Source organism: Dendropsophus ebraccatus, chromosome 3 (assembly GCF_027789765.1).
Source record: "Dendropsophus ebraccatus isolate aDenEbr1 chromosome 3, aDenEbr1.pat, whole genome shotgun sequence".
Lineage (NCBI taxonomy): Eukaryota > Metazoa > Chordata > Amphibia > Anura > Hylidae > Dendropsophus > Dendropsophus ebraccatus.
The window spans coordinates 21725800-21745346 of NC_091456.1; the positions used below are offsets into that span (position 1 = coordinate 21725800).

The window sequence follows — 19547 nt, forward strand, 5'->3', positions numbered from 1 at the left end:
TGGAACCTAGAGGAAAACATCTTCTGCCTTTGGCACTGGGTGGACTATGGGTGGCTTTACACAGACAGATTTATCTGACAGATTATTTAAGCCAAAGCCTGGAACAGACTATACACAGAGAACAGGTCATAAAGGAAAGACTGAGATTTCACCTCTTCTCAAATCTTTGGCTTTGGCTTCAAAAATCTGTCAGATAAATCTCACTGTGTAAACGCACCGTTAGACTGGACAATTTTCCCCAAAACAGCCAATAAAAATGGCAAAATTGGCACTTAAGCATTTTTCCACCATATACTTCTATGGGGGGTAAAAACACCAGACAAAACATTATGTCTAGATGCAGCTGAGGGTGGAGGGTGTTGGCGTCCACACTACCCGCATGGATTGAACTTTAATCCTAAATAAAGCTACATCACTGCAAAATGGTGAGTGCACCGTGCTGCTTTATTTTCTTTATATCACTATAAGAATGAACTTGTCTTCACATAGTGCACGGTAGCACCCCGTATGCTGGTCTATCTAGAGTCATTTTCCTTGTGCTTCTAAGAGGTTCACCTGCAAACTAATAGTGCCGACCGTCTCACTCTCCTTCTCAATGTTATGTCTAGATGCATATTGCCATGTTTTCTAATCCCTACACTGGAATAATATTGGCAGTTGAAACATTATTCAAGTTCAAAGTCAAAGATGGAAAGATGGCCCCTTTGGGTGTGACCTTAAAGTGATAATGTCCCCCTCTTTCCATATTATGAGTTCTCAGCACCATTCTTAAGCTTGTATTGTGGATATTTTATGTCTTACCGTATAAAGGATTTAAAAAAATGCATGTTATTGTTGGTGGTCAGTGCCATAGGGGCGGGGTTTAATGGCTCCATGATGTCATAGGCATCCCCTCCGCAGCATCATCAGAATGGGCTGACCTTGAGGTATAGCCCCACCGGATAAGACGGGGCAGGGCCTAGGCTGGCCCATTCCATGCCTAGACGCCGATGTGGGTGGAGATATGGGGTTTCTCAACCATTAAGCCTCTCCCCTATGGCACTATATGGGAGAGACCACAAAGAAACCCTTTATAAGGTAAAACGCCCGTTGCTTCCATAGATGTCAATGTTATTTTAAATTCATACGGTTGCCGTTATTTTACAGCGTATGACCATGGCCTAAAAGTATATAAATATATAAAAAGTATAAACTGCAATTATAATACGGACTACGTGAAAGAAAGTGTTACGGGGATAAAGCACTACATAGGTCTACGCGGCCGCAGATACCCGCTGGTGGTCATTATACTCATACAAGTACCTGTGCTTCTTGGCTTATTCCCCACATGCACTTCTATAACCATATATAATGTTACCTTCATACAGTAAAGTCCAGTTATCATTGGTTACATCATTATTACATTATATCAGATTAAAGGGGTACTCCGGCGAAAATAGTTTTCTTTCAAATCAACTGGTTTCAGAACGTTATATAGATCTCAAGTCTTCCACTACTTATCAGCTGCTGTATGTCCTACAGGTAATGTTTTCTTTTCAGTCTGACACAGTGCTCTCTGCTGACATCTCTGGCCAAGACAGGAACTGTCCACAGCATAATTTGCTGCTCTTCTGGACAGTTCCTGACATGGACAGAGATGTCAGCAGAGAGCACTGTGTCAGCAGCTGATAAGTACTGGAAGACTTGAGATCTATATAACTTTCTGAAACCAGTTGATTTAAAAGAAAATGATTTTAGCTAGACAACCCTTTTAACATAAATCAATAAACATCAATGCTTTGTCCTCCTCCCATAAGTCTCCAGCTCACCAGTCCTTCTATCCAGTTACTGTTTTGCTCTTCCATTTCCAGTTCTAGTTCTGGGGACTCTCACATCCCCAGACCATTAGAAAATTTGGATACTGGGCTGTTGCTGAGGTCTCCAGGCCATTGGGAGCTGGGCTATATACTATATTTCAGGTTTATAGGTTTCCCTATGTCCTGTCATAGTTGTATAATGGGATGTTGTCATATGTGTAGTTGTCCGTGTTCTGTCGCAGCTCTTTGGCCGTGCGTCGGGCTTCCCTAGCAATCTTCTGGAAACGACGCAAAGAGAAAATGATGAAGATTAGCAGAATGCCCTGCACAATAATAAAGATAAAGAGGCAGACCTGGGAGATCAAAGCAAGGTTGCAGTACCAGTACTGGCAGGTGGTCAGGAGTTCATCCTCTGTTAGGTACATGATGACCCTTCCTTGCAGAGGCTCCGGAGATGCACAAGTCACATCACGGTACAGACCTTTTGTCTGCTGCCCTTGCAGCCAATTCCGCAGATATAGGATATCACAGTCACAGTGCCAAGGATTGTGCTGAAGATAGACCTCACGTAGGGACAGAAGGGGATCTAGGAGACCATTCGGCATAAACAATAGGTTGTTCTGCTCCAAACGGATCACCTGGGTGGTAGTGGGAAAAGAGGACGGCAGAGAGGCGCTGGTAAGGTCCTTATAGCTGCAATCCACAATGGCAGAGCTACAGCTGCAAGAAGGGGGGCATCCAGAAACCAATGGAAGCAAAGAGACCACCAGGGACGATAGCCAGAACCAATGCATCATCATCCTCCCCATCTTCTTGTCTGAAAGGAGAAAATATTAGGGTCAAGGATAGTCAAAATGATGCGATATAACAGAAACGTAAAAAGTAGAATAAATAGTTTTTTGTATTATTGTAATACACTATAGGATAAGGTAAAAAGTTACAGGGAATCTGTCAACATCTGGGCTGGTCCCGAGGTGCTGATAGTGTAGTGAAGATGTGTGTCCCTTATTGTGTGTGGTACCTTTCTTGTAGCCATTGGTGTAGTAATAATAATAATAATATTTATTTGTATAGCGCCAACAGATTCCACAGCACTTATTTAAATATATAAATGCAATACAGATTATATATTAAAATATGCAATGAATATATTAAAATATTAAAAGTACAGAATTAGAGACCTGCTCTAGAGAGCGTACAGACTGGAATGACTGTCGGTGACCCGAGAGGCAACAAGGGCTTTATTTGTCGATGTTTCAGTCATTGTACATAGAATCTCAAAGTGCCTATAGGTGATTGGGTTGAGCCAGTCACAAGCCATTTTCTGAGCTAAGGTAGCAGGTACAAAGTAGATGGCACCAAAGAGATTATAGAGAGGATGCAGAAGGGACAGCAGAGAGGGAGATGAGATTAGGAAGTGTTAAAAGCGCACCTGAAGAGATGAGTCTTCAGGGCACGCTTAAAACTGAGGGTGTTGGGTATGAGTCTGAGGTCTTTGGGTAGGGAGTTCCAGAGAACTGGTGCAGCACGAGAGAAGTGTAATAGATTTTTCACATTCTTGCCCGTAACTTGGGATCCAAGTGTCAAAGAGGAGTAGTGGTGAGGCGTTTGTGCTGCACTTCTGAACTCTTCACCACCACTTCCTCCTCCCTGTTTGCCGCCCGGCTCTCTCCTGTTTGATTGGGGCCCTGCTTCCTGGTGACGTTGCTGGCAAGGGCCGTGGGCCGACATGTCAGTTCGCAAATGCACCCTGGATCTGTCGGGTCCTGCGTGCTCCCACATCTGGAATGCTTTGGGGGAATGCGCGATTGTGGACACAGGAGCGCTCATAACCTGACAGATCCAAGGGGCGTTGAAGGTTTCTCCGGAAGGATATTACGGGACATTACAGGAGGATGCAAAATCATTATACATATACCTTATGCTCATGCTTATTTCTATTGCACATGACTTTATTAGTGGAATAAAGGACAGTAGAAATAAATTGACACCGTCAGTATGCCAGTGATTGGCTATGCGGTCTATCACTTCAGAGATGGGTGTAGAAGCTTTAGTCATGCTTACCATTAGCTGGGAAGAGGCGGAAGGAGAGTGAGCAGGTAAGTATACATGTTTATTATTTACTATATGACATGGAGCAATGTGCAGTCAGTGGCTGATGATTTTATAACATGCCAAAAGACAATGATCAGCTGTTAATCGGCTCCTTGGCTGATCATTGTCTTTGTTACACTGGGCAATAGGGCCATTAGCCTTTCTTTATATTTCCTATCATTTGAATCTACTTCTGGGTTTGGCTAAAAAAAAATAATGAGCAGGGAAAGCTGCCAATACAGGTCAGTAAAGGTTGAAACCACACACAATGGGGGAGATTTATCAAGCATGGTGTAAAGTGAAACTGGCTCAGTTGCCCCCTAGCAACCAATCAGATTCCACCTTTCATTTTCTAAAGAGTCTGTGAGGAATGAAAGGTGGAATCTGATTGGTTGCTAGGGGCAACTGAGCCAGTTTCACTTTACACCATGTTTGATAAATCTCCCTCAAAGTTTTGAAGACACTTTGTGCAATTTTGAGCCCATCACAGTAGTTGACAAAAAAGAAAAGAATATCAATCTCTTTCTCATACGCCATTGCTGGCTTTGTCTCACAACTGCATATGTGATTGTAGACTTTTCAAAATACCACACAGCCAGCACTACTCAGCTTTCTGCATCGGGACTGTGATTAGCAAGCATGGATTGGCCAGCAAACACGGTATCATGATTTACACCCACTCACAGTTGTAAATCATGATACAAATCTATTGCATTTTTACAAGCAATTTTTATGGCCTCCTTATGTTTTGATACTTGTGTGACGTGTATTTTTTATTCTGGTGTTTCTTATAGCGTACCATCAGGTACCTTTGTTTTAGGTGTTGCCAGCACAGGGAAGCGTCAATGGTATCAATGGAGCCGTGTCATATAGGAATGGCGGTTTCCTCCCACTGGGGAGCCTCATCCTTGGCATTTGACAACCGGTGACTGAAGAATTTGGATGCAGTCAAAAGGCTGCCAGGAAAACATGGATGTAGACATAGGCCTTAGGCTATATCCATGCTTTGGCTGTCCAGGCATTATGGGAATTGTAGTTTTGCAACAGCTGGACGGCCAAAGGTTATTATAGATAATACATGAGGTAACATTATCACTTTTTAGCTCATGTAATAGAGAATGTGCTGGCCGTTACACAAGTATAACTTGACTTAATTCCACATAATTTCTAAAAGGTCCCATGAACATGAATATCAGAATATTATAGAAGTATAACTTCCAAGATAACATAGTGCGTTCATGATTCTATCAGGGTAATATATACAACACTAAATATCACATGACATTTGTATTTTATAGTACAGAAACAAAAATTCCCTATGAAATAATATAAAGCAAAATATTGGTAGGACTTACCCCTGTGCTAGTCCCGGGGGACACTGCAGTCTCTGCTGGGCGATGACGCTGCTGAACCTATGCTGAATGATAAGAGCACACTGTCAGCCTCTGATAAGGGTTTAAAAGTATCCACAGCAGGAAACGGCATTTAACCCCTTCCTGTAAGGGTCACACCCATTCTGGGTCACGCAGCAATAGGCAAAGGCCATTGTGATAAACAGAAAGGACCTGAAGAAGGAGGACAAAAGTCACAAATCTAGGTGTAAATGATATTTTACCTATTGGTTGATGGATGATCTAGATTTATCACTAACAATGTGACAAAAGAATGAAGGCTAGGCCAGAGTATATGATGAAAGGTACAAAGCTGTTTTAAAGTAAGCCTGAGATTTAACAAAAATGTTGTCATGTCACAGAGACGTCAGAAGTTTTGATAAGTTGGGGTCTGGGTGTTCAACCCAGGCCAAGATATATCCCGAAAACGGACGAGGACACCCTGTGGTATGGGAGCCCGGTGATGCAGTGAAGTGCGGGCATGGGGACAGGTGAGCATATTGTCTTTTTTAATTTCCCCCCCATCCCCTGCCTATATTTGTGGTGTCCCACCACTGGTGTTTTACCTCTTCTCTTGTGCACCTGTCATCTCAGGTTGAGTGGTGGATGAGGTATTACGTTTGCCCACTAGGTGCCACTGTTTTATATCTTTATATGTACTCTATGCACAGCTGCAGAAGGTAATGTGTTATGTACAGACCACTAGGAGGTGCTCTTTTCTTCTCTACCTATCCTCTTTCTTCTTTCTCCTGCACACACTTATCCCCACCACTCACAGACAGGCACTTAAAGGCCCTTGTAGGAGGAGTTACACTAGTGGAGGAAGTGCAGTTAGTTCTGGTCTGAATCTTAGTGAGAGAGGGCAAATAAAAGCCAAGTTCCTGCAAAAGCCAAGCCAGTGCATGGCTTAAGTCAGGACCCTTATCAGGGACAACAGTGAGTTGAGTCTAGCCACCAAAGAGAGTAGCTGCAGATAGAGACCAACAGTTCTTTAAGCCAAACAATTAAATTCACTGTGCAGTGCTAAGCACCAACAAGGGAGAGTAGTCACCAAGGAACACCCTTACCCATGCCAGGAACACATCTCAAAAGTGCAGGGCAGTATCCTGAAAAGATAGGAACTATCCTCAGTAAGACAAAGCAACCAGTATACAAAGGTCTATGTATCCTACTGCACAGTGCAGGTAACTGGGAAGACTTACACCCAGATAACCTCGGCTGGGGCTCGTACTACCCTACTGGGAGGGGTTATACGCTACCAGAGGACAGAAGGCGGTAATACAGTGTCTAAACATGAGTATGAGTAACACTTTACTACTAAAACATACCTCTCAAAGTTCCAGCAGAGTATATGGCTACACTGGGATAGGGCTCCTCTGGCAAACTCCTCTCTTCTACTCTACTCTCCACAAGTACTACTGCAACTACCTCTTCTACTTCTCTCAAGCATCTCCCTCGAGCACTAGGGTAAAGCATTCAAATGTGTGTCAAGATTTATTACTTGTGAAACCGTGTACCGTGAAACTGCAAAGCCTTCCAGTAAAGTTGTTATATTTTTATACTAACGTATTGGGCTCATCTCTATTCGCATCTGAACCCGTACACACATACCACCGCACACCTTGGGTTAATTTTCCCCCTTCTGTGGGTGGCAGTACCGACAGTCCCGGTGGATCAGTTGCCACTCAGGACTATCGTGACAAGAGCCCAAGGGACCCGCAATAAACCAGCAGGTTATCGACCATTTTGGGAACACAGCCAGCCATACTAAAAAAACAGGTATCAACATCACACCTGTGTGCTGGACTAGCACTGGCGTCACGACAACCAACACCCCTGGCTGAGCTCATAACCAGGCTAACCACCACCATCTTCAACCTAGCCACCATAGAATAATCCCCCCCATACACACACAACGGATTCTTTGTTAAAGGTTTGGGCAATCCATACTTGATAGAAGTTGAAAGAGTCAGAAATTTCAATAACCCAAGTGTCTGTGTGTGGGGAGGGGGGGGTTAGGAGAAGGTGATGGGAAGATCATATTCTTTTTATTTTTCATGCATTGTCTCAAGGTTCCTTTAAAGCCTTGTGCAATACTTTTCAAACCCTAGTTATAGCATCTGGCAGTTTTGCATAGAACATTCCTTTAACCCTTTCCCGCACGAGGACTTAACTGTACGCCCTCGTGTGGGTGGGGGAGTTCAGAGCAGGGCCGCGCGGCGACCCCGCTCTGAACCGCCGCGGTCCCGGGTGCGGCATGTAGCCTAGGACTGCGGCTATTAGCGGGCACGGTCCGATCACCGTGCCCGCTAATTAAGTCTTCAGATGCAGCTGTCAAAGTTGACAGCTGCATCTGAAGACTTCATTGCAGCTTTTCCCTGGTGTCTAGTGGGGAGATCGCTCCCTGTGACATTGCCACGGAGGAGCGATCTCCGTGTCTGGCGCTGGCCGGGGTCTATGCCGTAATGGCACTGATCCCGGCTCGGCATTCTATTGCTTTTGGCTGCAGCAGCCAAAAGCAATAGAACACTGATCTCATTGATCTATGCTGTATAACTATACAGCATAGATCTCTATGAGAGATCAGTGTGCATATACTAGAAGTCCCCCAGGGGGAATAACCCTAACCCCAGGGGGGCTTCTAGTATAAGTGTAAAAAAAAAAAGTGTTATTAATTAAAAAAAAAAACTCCCCTAATAAAAGTTTGAATCCCCCCCCTTTTCCCATTTTATAAATAAAAATAAAGAAACGTATTTGGTATTCCCGCGTGCGTAATTGCCCAAAATATTAATTTATCACATTCTTGATCTCGTACGGTAAACTGCGTAAGCGCCAAAAAATCCCAAAGTGCAAAATTGCGCATTTTTGGTCGCATCAAATCCAGAAAAAAATTATAATAAAAAGCGATCAAAAAGTCGCATATGCGCAATCAAGGTACCGATAGAAAGAACACATCATGGCGCAAAAAATGACACCTCACACAGCCCCATAGACCCAAGGATAAAAGCGCTATAAGCCTGGGAATAGAGCAATTTTAAGGAACATATATTTGTTAACAATGGTTTGAATTTTTTACAAGCCATCACATAAAATAAAAGTTATACAAGTTACATATCGTTTTATTTGTACCGACTTGAGAAACATATATAAAATGTCAGTTTTTCCATAGGTTTTCCATCAGTTTTTTTTTTTATTTCACCGCGCATATAATTTTTTTCTGGTTTTGCAGCATATTTTATGCAAAAATTCAGCCTGTCATTGCAAAGTACAATTAGTGATGCAAAAAATGTGGGTCTGTAGGTTTTAAAAATGCAAGTGCTATGGCCTTTTAAGCACAAGAAGGAAAAAACGAAAACGCAAAAATGAAAATTAGCCCGGTCCAGAAGGGGTTAAAGGGGTTATCTGTTACTTTCCATAGGATAGACCATTAATATTAGATGAGTGGGGGTCCAAATCTCAGCACTCTACTCTCTGAATGGGCTGAGGTGCTCAAGCCGAGGATAGGGAATATGGGATAGGGAATAGGGATATGTGCTGGGACCTGTTTTATGTCACGTCTTTTGTCTTGTCTTACGTGCCACCTTATTCCAGCGCAAGGAACGGCTTCCAGTTGTCTGCCATCATTTAGGGTGGTCTTGAGACAAGTAGGCCGGACAGTGGGTGTGGGCAGGGCCGTTTTAATACATTGGTGGGCCCAGTGCACAGCCCTCAAGAGTGGGCCCCCCCTTACCTTTCTGCACATTGTATAATGTACTGAATTTGCCCCCACACTGTATCAAGAGCCCCAATACATACAGTAGTTACCTTATAACACTATTTCCACCATTCAGTGATTACATATTACATAAAAACTGCACTAAACAAAACAGAAAGATATCACCATTGATACCATTACATAATACCGCCACACCATGACCCCTATCAGTACAAGCCTATAACAGAGTGAAGTTACATCCAGTGACTCACCGGAGGCGTCTTCTCTGATCAGAGTCTGTCACCTTTTCTTTTTCTCTCCATCCAGCCTGGGCCACCTTGAAGTCTTCTCCTGGCTGTGAATCTTCTCTCCAGAATCTGCCAGACAAATATTTTAGGCTCCAACACATCCAGTAGTTAGGTCCCTTGTACCCCTATACAGTAGTTACACCCCTCTGTACTCCTACATAGTTACACCCCTCTGTGCCTCCATAGTTTTAAGGTGTCCCTGTAGTATATAGACCCTCATGTGCTCCTCCAGTTATATACAGCCCTCCTGTGCTCTCCCCCAATAGTATATAGCCCCCCTGTGCACTCTCCCCAGTAGTATATAGCCCCCTGTGCTCACCCACAATAGTATATAGCCCCCCTGTGCTCTCCCCCAATAGTATATAGCCCCCCTATGCTCTCCCACAATAGTATATAGCCCCCCTGTGCTCTCCCACAATAGTATATAGCCCCCCTGTGCTCTCCCACAATAGTATATAGCCCCCTGTGCTCTCCCCCAATAGTATATAGCCCCCCTGTGCTCTCCCACAATAGTATATAGCCCCCTGTGCTCTCCAATAGTATATAGCTCCCCTGTGCTCCCCAATAGTATATAGCCCCTGTGCTCCCCAATAGTATATAGCTAACCTGTGCTCCTCAATAGTATATAACCCCCTGTGCTCCCCCATAGTATATAGCCCCCTGTGCTCCCCCATAGTATATAGCCCCCTGTGCTCCCCAGTAGTATATAGCTCCCCTGTGCTCCCCATAGTATATAGCTCCCCTGTGCTCCCCCATAGTATATAGCCCCCTGTGCTCCCCCAAAGTATATAGCTCCCTGTGCTCCCCATAGTATATAGCTCCCCTGTGCTCCCCCATAGTATATAGCCCCCTGTGCTCCCCAGTAGTATATAGCCCCCTGTGCTCCCCATAGTATATAGCTCCCCTGTGCTCCCCCATAGTATATAGCTCCCCTGTGCTCCCCCATAGTATATAGCCCCCTGTGCTCCCCAATAGTATATAGCTCCCCTGTGCTCCCCCATAGTATATAGCTCCCCTGTGCTCCCCCATAGTATATAGCTCCCCTGTGCTCCCCCATAGTATATAGCTCCCCTGTGCTCCCCAATAGTATATAGCTCCCCTGTGCTCCCCAATAGTATATAGTCCCCTGTGCTCCCCCATAGTATATAGCTCCCCTGTGCTCCCCCATAGTATATAGCTCCTCTGTGCTCCCCCATAGTATATAGCTCTCCTGTGCTCCCCCATAGTATATAGCCCCCTGTGCTTCCCAATAGTATATAGCTCCCCTGTGCTCCCCAATAGTATATAGCTCCCCTGTGCTCCCCATAGTGTATAGCCCCCTGTGCTCCCCCATAGTATATAGCCCCCTGTGCTCCCCAATAGTATATAGCCCCCGGTCTCCCCCATAGTGTATAGCCCCCCGTGCTCCCCCATAGTATATAGCTCCCCTGTGCTCCCCCATAGTATATAGCCCCCTGTGCTCCCCCATAGTATATGGCCCCCGTGCTCCCCCATAGTATATAGCCCCCTGTGCTCCCCCATAGTATATAGCCCCCTGTGCTCCCCAAAGTATATAGCTCCCCTGTGCTCCCCCATAGTATATAGCTCCCCTGTGCTCCCCAATAGTATATAGCCCCCTGTGCTTCCCAATAGTATATAGCTCCCCTGTGCTCCCCAATAGTATATAGCTCCCCTGTGCTCCCCCATAGTGTATAGCCCCCTGTGCTCCCCCATAGTATATAGCTCCCCTGTGCTCCCCCATAGTATATAGCCCCCTGTGCTCCCCCATAGTATATAGCCCCCTGTGCTCCCCAATAGTATATAGCCCCCTGTGCTCCCCAATAGTATATAGCCCCCGTTCTCCCCCATAGTATATAGCCCCCTGTGCTCCCCAATAGTATATAGCCCCCGTTCTCCCCCATAGTATATAGCCCCCCTGTGCTCCCCAACAGTATATAGCCCCCGTTCTCCCCCATAGTATATAGCCCCCTGTTCTACCCCATAGTATATAGCCCCCTGTGCTCCCCAATAGTATATAGCCTCCTGTGCTCCCCATAGTATATAGCCCCCTGTGCTCCCCCATAGTATATAGCCCCCTGTGCCCCCCCATAGTATATAGCCCCCTGTGCTCCCCCATAGTATATAGCCCCCTGTGCCCCCCCATAGTATATAGCCCCCTGTGCCACCCCATAGTATATAGCCCCCTGTGCTCCCCATAGTATATAGCCCCCTGTGCTCCCCCATAGTATATAGCCCCCTGTGCCCCCCCATAGTATATAGCCCCCTGTGCTCCCCAATAGTATATAGCTCCTCCTCCCATATAACATTGAAAAAAACAAACACTGTTACTCACCTAGGTCCACGCGTTCCTCTTCTCTTCCCTCCTGTGGCCGCACTTCCTGCGGTCACAAGAGGCTGCACTCCCCTTACCCTCGCGCCGACGCTCCAGTGACGTCGGCCGCTAGAGGGAGAGCGCGGCCTCTTGTGACCGCAGGAAGTGCGGCCACAAGAGTGACTGACAGGGAGGGAGCCAATGGCTCTCTCTTTGTCAGTGTCGCTGCTGCTGCAGCGCTGAAGCGCCGCAGCAGCAGCGGGCGGGGGCAGCGGCGGACGGGGGGGGGCCCTGCAGGGGGCGCCATGGAGGGGTAAGTAGATTACCCATCCATGGCGCTCCTCCCTGACAGGCTGGTGGCCGGAGCCCTGTGCGACCGCACTGGTCGCACATAGCAACGGCCGGCCTGCTCGGGGGGCCCCTTTAACCAGTGGGCCCGGTGCACGTGCACCATGTGTCCTCTGGTTAAAGCGGCCCTGGGTGTGGGGCAGTGTCAGGGCTTTACCTGTCTGTAATCTCTGTTTGTCCCCATTAGAAATGAGCACAACTTGAGAATGCTGAGGTCAGTCTGAACCCGAGCGTGCAGCGTTTGCTTAGCATTGGTTGAAGACTTTGGATGCATAGGCCATAGGCAGTATCCATGTTTTCCAGGTCGCTAAGGCCGCATCCAACTTCTTCATCCACTGGGATTCAAATGCCGCACACTCTGGTTCAGATACAGCATTCTCTAGTTACGCTAATTTCTAGCCCCAATAGACCAGCCATCGGCCGTACGTCTGTCTAACTATATGTAACTAACTATGTAGATGCATAGAGATATAGGGGGAGATTTATCAAACTGGTGTAGAGTAGAGCTGGCTCAGTTGCCCCTAGCAACCAATCAGATTCCACCTTTCATCCTTCACAGATTCCTTGGAAAATAAAAGTGGAACCTGAGTGGTTGCTTGAGGCAACTGAGCCAATTCTACTTTACTCCAGTTTGATAAATCTTCCCCATAGTGTATGTCTACTGTATAATATATATATATTATATCAATATATACACCAGCCAGGTGGACAGTAACCTAGACAACGAGCATATCAGGAGAATGAGGAAAGTTTTCTAAATGATTGTTTTTGCAAAAATGTTTAATTTCCCGAGCCCTTAAAGTGGAACTCCGGATAAGAAAAACTTGTTTTCTATTAAAAGTACATTAAAAGCTATATAGATGTGTCTATACAATGTATTACCATATCTGTACAGTTCTGCCACACTGGTAGCTGATAGAAATCCAGGAAGTGGAACAAAATGGCCTCTGTGCCAATTCACATTGTCTCCTGCTCCTTCTGCTATCCCCCCTAGGAGACAAATCTTCCATGCCTCTGTCTCACATTGTATGTGTTTGCTGAGATCAGGCTGATGATGCAGACAGGAGGCTTGGCTGGATAACCCAATCCCCTGAGTGATTCACCATCTCTGAATGGCCAGAAGCAGGTGCAGCACTAATTTTATTGATTGAGATGGTGATGGTGACTGTGATGGTCAGCTGAGGGAAAGCATTGCATTCTGGGAACTGCTGAACCAGGAAGGACAGAAACACAAAACAGAACAACCCCCCCCCCCCCCCCCCCCCAAACAAATGGATTTTTGGTAGTTTAAAAACTGGGATAGACAAGTAAGTAATGCTTTATGCTTCTGCAGAAGTTTCTTTTCTTTTTTTTTTACCTCTGCCCGGAGTTCCCCTTTAAACAGAATATATGTGGATTTCTGACTATTCCTTATATGGAGACGTGTATGTGATAACCAGGGTCGGTGGTAGGAAACCATGAGATGTTCTGCACTCAGCTGATGAGACTACAGAACGTGGGGCTGTCATGTTAATCTTCCAACCACTTCCTCCTCAGGAACTTCTGCTGGAATATAACACTTCTCTGCTCCATGATACTGATACTGCTGTCTTCCCAATAATCTACAAAGTACATCTATATATAAGTATGGGACCGCTGTATAGTAACTGCAGTTCTGGACAACAACCTAATTGCTAAAACTGAGCTAAAACTACTAATCGTGAACATTAAGCTTTTTTCCACTTTCATGTATTGCTGTGTGACTGCTATTATAAAAAACTTTTGATGTATCAGAGAGACATGTTTAAAGTTTTGATTGGTCCGGGTCCGAGAGTTCAGACCCTGACTGATAGTGAGAACGAGCGAACAGGAGAGGACCACGCTCAGGCTCTGTGACATAGACTTTCATTATTATCACATGAAAGAGTCGGGAGAGGACCACATGGACTTCTCCCGGCTCGTTCACATGATTGGTATGGGTCCGAACACTCAGACCAGAACCGATGAAAATTGTTGACATGTCTCGACATGTAAAGACAGTGACAATTTTAAGAGAGTCCCACAGCACCACAGGTACCTTGGTGTATAAAGATGGGATGCACGCTGAGGTGCAGGTAGTTCCCACTACCTGTGATAGTACAGTATGCAGAAATGGAGAGTTCAACAGCATCCACAGGAGTTCCAATTTTCAAATCTTTATTCCATGTCCAAATACATAAAAATGCAACGTTTCGACCAGGACAAGGCCTTACTTTCTGGAGGAGGCAGACTGGCTCAGGATGCCTGCACACAGACCGGGTTATTTTGCAATTTAACACTGATCGAGACCAACATAAGGGCCAGTTCACATGGTGCAAAAGCGGCGGAATTCTGCCGCAGAACTCTCTCTCCACTGCAGAATCCCACCTGCTGCTTGTGCGCCTCCGCTTCTGTTGCTCTCTGCTCAAAGAATTGACATGTCAGGACTCGGGAGAAAATGACTTCCGACAGGGATCCCAAGGCCGCTCCCCACCGGTTAGTAAGTTAGTGCCTGGCTACAGGCCAGGCAGGATGTGTGTAGTTGTACAGTCAACCACCTTAGAAAAGGGACAAACTCAAGACTGGACCTGCAGTGGAGCACAGTGTTAGTCCGCTGCTCTCTATTGACAAGAGGCTTAGATGCTACAAGCCAGCTCCCCCCAGAGCAGAGACCTAGGACTCGTACTACCCCAATAGGATGGAAACCAGACACTGTGGGGCCAAAGGCGGTTAGGTGAGATAACTAGACTCATCCATACGTGAATATGAGGATTTCTTCAGAACACTTCTTCAACACTTCACCACAACCCAGCAGAGAACTTAGTACACTAGGCAAGGGCCCTCCTATCTGGACCCTGACACCTGTTACTGTTTCTTTTATCAATTCACCTATCTACATGTTAGACTATTGTATTGATTATTTTGGCACTAAGTACCTGGGCTCTCTTTGTAACTGTTTGCACTAAGATACCTTTTCAAGTAAAATATACAAGTTTCGGTTGCCATGTGTCCGAGGGTGGGTTTTACCACTCCTGGCCACCATGACAAGTACCTCCAAAACACCAGAACCCACCAGCAGGCCCAACATCAGTTCCAGCAACCAGAGCCATGGCAGAGTCACCAGCAGAGGAAGCTCAAGGCAGACAGCGAGGAGGTGGAGCAGAGAACAAGACCTGGTAGCGGTGAGTACCAGGACATGTTCTACACCGGTCGACGACAATGCCGAAAGTCAAAAGTCGGTCCAGAATATTACAGACAGCAGCATATAGTTTTTAGGTTTATTAGGATCCTCAGGTTGTAAACATTAATTACAGCAACAATCGGTATAACAAAATAATCACTGGGTGGATATGCACTGTAGGAGGCGGGTTACTTTTAGACAGTCATACAGTAGGGCACAGGTTCCACCTTACATATAAGGTGACAGAGGCACTGGATTAACAGGCAGTGGGTTTGCTTATACCCCTTCTTTCTCTACAGATCTATCAGCAGAAGCCATAGGCATCAGCTATAAGAATGTAGATTACATAGTGTCTAGTAATGCTATTTACAATATTGAAAGATCTTAGTTATGACCTTATGTACCTACTATTCTTCAGATGTCTGTTCTTACGAGTGAGCCTAGAAACTAAGAAACAAGAAGATGAAGAAAACTTAAGACAGTCTCATATGTTATCTAAGGTGACAGGAAAGTCTATCAAACTTCATTTAGTTTAATGCACGACAGGTGGCGGATTAACAAAAATCTAACAAAGTGAATTTCTTATTACAGAGCCATAAAAGACACGCTGTATAAACAACAGCCGCTCTGCACGAACGACCGTTGTTTAACGTTACCTATGGTCAGAATTAATGGTCGTGTTGATTAATTCCGGCCGTTGTTTATACAGCGTGTGAAAATGGCCTTAATCTCTATTTCGGGTATTACAGCTCTGTAAGGCTAGGGCCACACTGCGTATTTGCCGTCCTTTGAACATATCCGTTTTATGGAGAAAATGGATGATGCAGTTGTATGCCATCCATAAGGATCCGTTTTCCATTGACTTACATTTTTAAATAAAACGGATCGAAACGACGTTCCGCGGTTTTCTGTATGTCAAAATTAAACTTTAAAAAAGGAACCATTAAATGGAAAGCAGAAACGCAGTGTGGCTCTAGCGTGATATAAAAATTTCCCTTTTGGCAAAGCATAAAAAAAGTAATGATCTGCTGATCTTGCTAAGGAAGAGTCACATGTTCTGTAGTTTTTCAGGACCGCATATATGATGTTTGCAATTGTCCAATCTGTGCCGTAATTATGGTCTATCCTAGTAATTTTAGATATGTAAATATACGGACAGTCTGAACAGGTCAATTGAAATCAATAGGCCTTAAAGGAGAAGTCTGGCTGTTTTAAAATCTGGAGTATGAAATCAGCTCTCCCTGTTCCGCAGCGGGACCGGCCACGGGCCACACGCCAGGCTTCGGGATCTCCGCCGCTGACATGTCACAACCTGACTCCAGTCACTGATTGGCTGAGCGGCCAGTCCATCAGCCGGGACAAGCCTTTTCTCCCTTGAGTCGTGACATCATCACATGAAAATGACTTCCGGCGGGGGTCCTGAGGTCGGTCCCAACACTCACCGCAGGCATGGGGAGAAGTAACTTCATACTCCTGATCAAATTGCCCCTGCCGACTGTCAGAATTTAAAAACGGCTGGACTCCTCTTTTAACTTTGTCCGTAATTGCAGATCTGTAATACAGGACAAAACTACGGAACGTGTGACTATAGACTAATATTACAAAAGAAAAAATTAGAAGGAAACGTAGACAACTATCTTTCATCTAAAGGTGCAGCTTCACATGTTACTCAATGGGGTCTTCTAATTGCTTCGTCCCATCTAGTCTTTCTAAAGTTCTATACTATGGGGCAGAATTTCCAAAGTTGGGTCCTGGCGTACAATAAGATTATGGTAATATCTACAAATAGAACATTATAAATGTATGTATGTATGTATGTATGTATGTAATGTAATGTATGCGTGTTCGGGAATCACCGTAACCGTTATCCAATATAGATTTTCCCAGTGTGCCCCACCGTTTGCCCATCATGGGCAGTAGTTATGTTCAGAATTTTTGCCTTTGGTAGAATCACAGACCATAGTAAATGGTATACAATATACAAATTGCTTCACTTTCAATTAATCCAATCACATGACTGTATCTTCCTTTAAGGCCAGGCGTGTACACAGAGAGCTGGGGGTGACAACTCCGATACTGAAAGTATATTAGAATTTTATATAACTTTTCATTATACAACTGTGAATTATTCCCCTTTAAGGCCGAGTTTGCAAAAGTTTTCAGGTTTGGATACAAAGAGATAAAAAGTTAAAGTTTCTCCTTAAAGAAGAACCGTGGCCTCCCCTGATCTGTCTATTTAATAACTACAGCTATTCTTATAGCTGTGTCATGTGCCATTCTTCTGTTCTTCTTACTAAAATTGTATGACTAAATGGTCAACTGGGTGTAACCAAGTGAGGGGGTGTGTCTGTCACTAGCAGAACTGACTGAATGATGTCACAGTGTAAGGACACACCTCCAAATTATAACACCTAGGCCATGTTTACACCCCCCTTAATATTACGGCCGATTTTCTTGGACGGCCATCATTTAATGGCAAATAAGGGACGTTATTTTAAAACAACAACTGTTACTTGATGTTAAATGGCGAGTATCCAATAAAAACGGCCATGATTTTGGCAGTGTGTTGACATTGCCCTAGTTGGTTATTTAGTCAGACATTTTTAGTAACAATAACAGAATAAAAGGAGAAAAGATGATTCAGAATGTTAACTTCATAATGTATACATGTATTTAAAAAAAAAATCACAGGAATGTCAGGAGAGGCATCATCTCACACTCCTGCCTGGCGCTCTTTGACTGAGAGCGCACAGCATAGAGTTGCTTGTAAAACCGCTGATAGGCATGAATAGTAGTACGAACATACATTAAACAGGTATTCCCCCTCCTGGAAACAAACAATTTGTTCCCTACTTTCAGTCATTACATTTTCTGTCTCCCTTCCCCAGTTCTAAGCCTGCTGCTTTTTGCTGAAGACACAGAAAACTGTGAGTAAGCTGTTCTCTCCATCTCTGCTCTGAACCCTCTCCTCCCCCCCCTTCTGAGACGGCTAATGTAAATACATGTATGTATTTACCGACCGTCTCTCCACTCTCTAATGCCAGAAGGATCAATCACTGTAAGGTCATCAGCAACTTGACCTCAAATTAACCCTCCTGGCATCACAGACTGCAGAGACAGCGGCCAGGGACACTATTTACATCAGCTGCCTCGGAAGGGAGGGGGGAGGAGGGAGAGACGGACTGAACAGCTCACACAGAGGAAACGTCAATGTATGCACGTGCTATTACAAATGCCTGGCAGTTGTTTTACAAGCAATTCTGTGCAGTTTCCCTTTAAGACTGGGTCCACACAGCAGAAATTTTCAGGGAGCTAGAAATCTACAGGAAAATCTGTATGTTACATCTTTAGTTAGCCGCTGCCAGTGCTGTGGAGGTAACACTATATACTAAAGGGGGTGAAATCCATGGTGAATATGTAAGGCTAAATATACCATTGGTTAGAAAACTGGCAGCATTCTCTGATCCCCATGCAGATTATTTTTGCTGTCTGGATTCTGATGTGTATGGACCTGGCCTAGTACTTTTCCTTCTTTTTGGATTCACTCCTAGCTTACAAAAATGGCGTTTGTGAATCCAGTCTAATGGGACATGCAACCACTGTGGCGCAATAGATAAATAAGTGCATTTTTACATGTGCAACCTTCATAGTTGTATACATCTCAGCGTTTAAGGATATTCGCTTTGTTAAGAAAAAAAAAAAAAAGAGGCCAGAGCAATGGGTGTGTGTATTTAGAGGTATATTTCTCTTAAAGGGAATGTGTAATCAGAAAATGAAATGATCTACTGTTTAAAGCAGGCATGGGGAACCTTCGGCCCTCCAGCTGTTGCAAAGCTACAATTCCCATCATGCCTGGACAGCCAAAGCGACAGCTTGAGGGCCGAAGGTTCCCCATGCCTAGTTTAGAGGTTTTTTTGTGAAACATATATTTCAAGAATTTTTGGTGATTTTTTTTAAAAATTTTACATGTTACTATCTATATCAGGGATAGTGAACCTTGGCTCTCTAGTGCTTGCAAAACTACAACTCTCATCATGCCTGGACAGCCAAAGCTTCAGGCATGATGGGAGTTGTAGTTTTGCAACAGCTGGAGAGCCAAGGTTCCCTACCCCTGATCTATATTAATAGTACTAATCCTGAAATTTTGCAGTTTCCATTCTGGCCACTTGGCCTAAAATAAAGCTGAGACTTCCTGCTCTGTAGAGAGTTTTTTCCAGCAGTGCCCTTCATATCAACACAGACTGGAGGACAGTGACAGGTGACAGCAGTATATAGATAACAGAGGTATACACAACAGCTGCTGCTCTCAACTCAGCACCCCCGCCTGTAGAGACAGTGGAACAGGTCCTGTCTATGGTGCCTATGGGCCATGAGGTTTGCTGTAAAGTATAACTGTAAATGCTGTTAAAACAGCTCAAGCAAGACGG

At 44.8% G+C, this 19547-nt stretch overlaps 1 protein-coding gene across 2 annotated transcripts; it reads right to left on the reverse strand.

The window, feature by feature from the left end:
- Window positions 1–1716: 1716 nt before the first annotated feature.
- Window positions 1717–5308, reverse strand: GP1BB (glycoprotein Ib platelet subunit beta). Of its 2 annotated transcripts, none has more exons than XM_069964040.1 (2): window positions 5246–5308; window positions 1717–2613 (listed from the first exon to the last, which is right to left on the reverse strand). In XM_069964040.1, the coding sequence occupies exon 2, from the start codon at window positions 2603–2605 to the stop codon at window positions 1973–1975; it is 633 nt and encodes a 210-aa protein (XP_069820141.1). In that variant the 5' UTR covers window positions 2606–2613; window positions 5246–5308; the 3' UTR covers window positions 1717–1972. The 2 variants fall into 2 exon arrangements, with proteins under 2 accessions (XP_069820141.1, XP_069820142.1); XM_069964041.1 differs by lacking the exon at window positions 5246–5308 and adding an exon at window positions 3861–4074.
- Between the last annotated feature and the right edge of the window lie 14239 nt (window positions 5309–19547).

Bases quoted from the DNA above. Each gene is read 5' to 3' on its own strand.
- GP1BB (XM_069964040.1), bottom strand. From the start codon at position 2,605: ATGGGGAGGATGATGATGCATTGGTTCTGGCTATCGTCCCTGGTGGTC.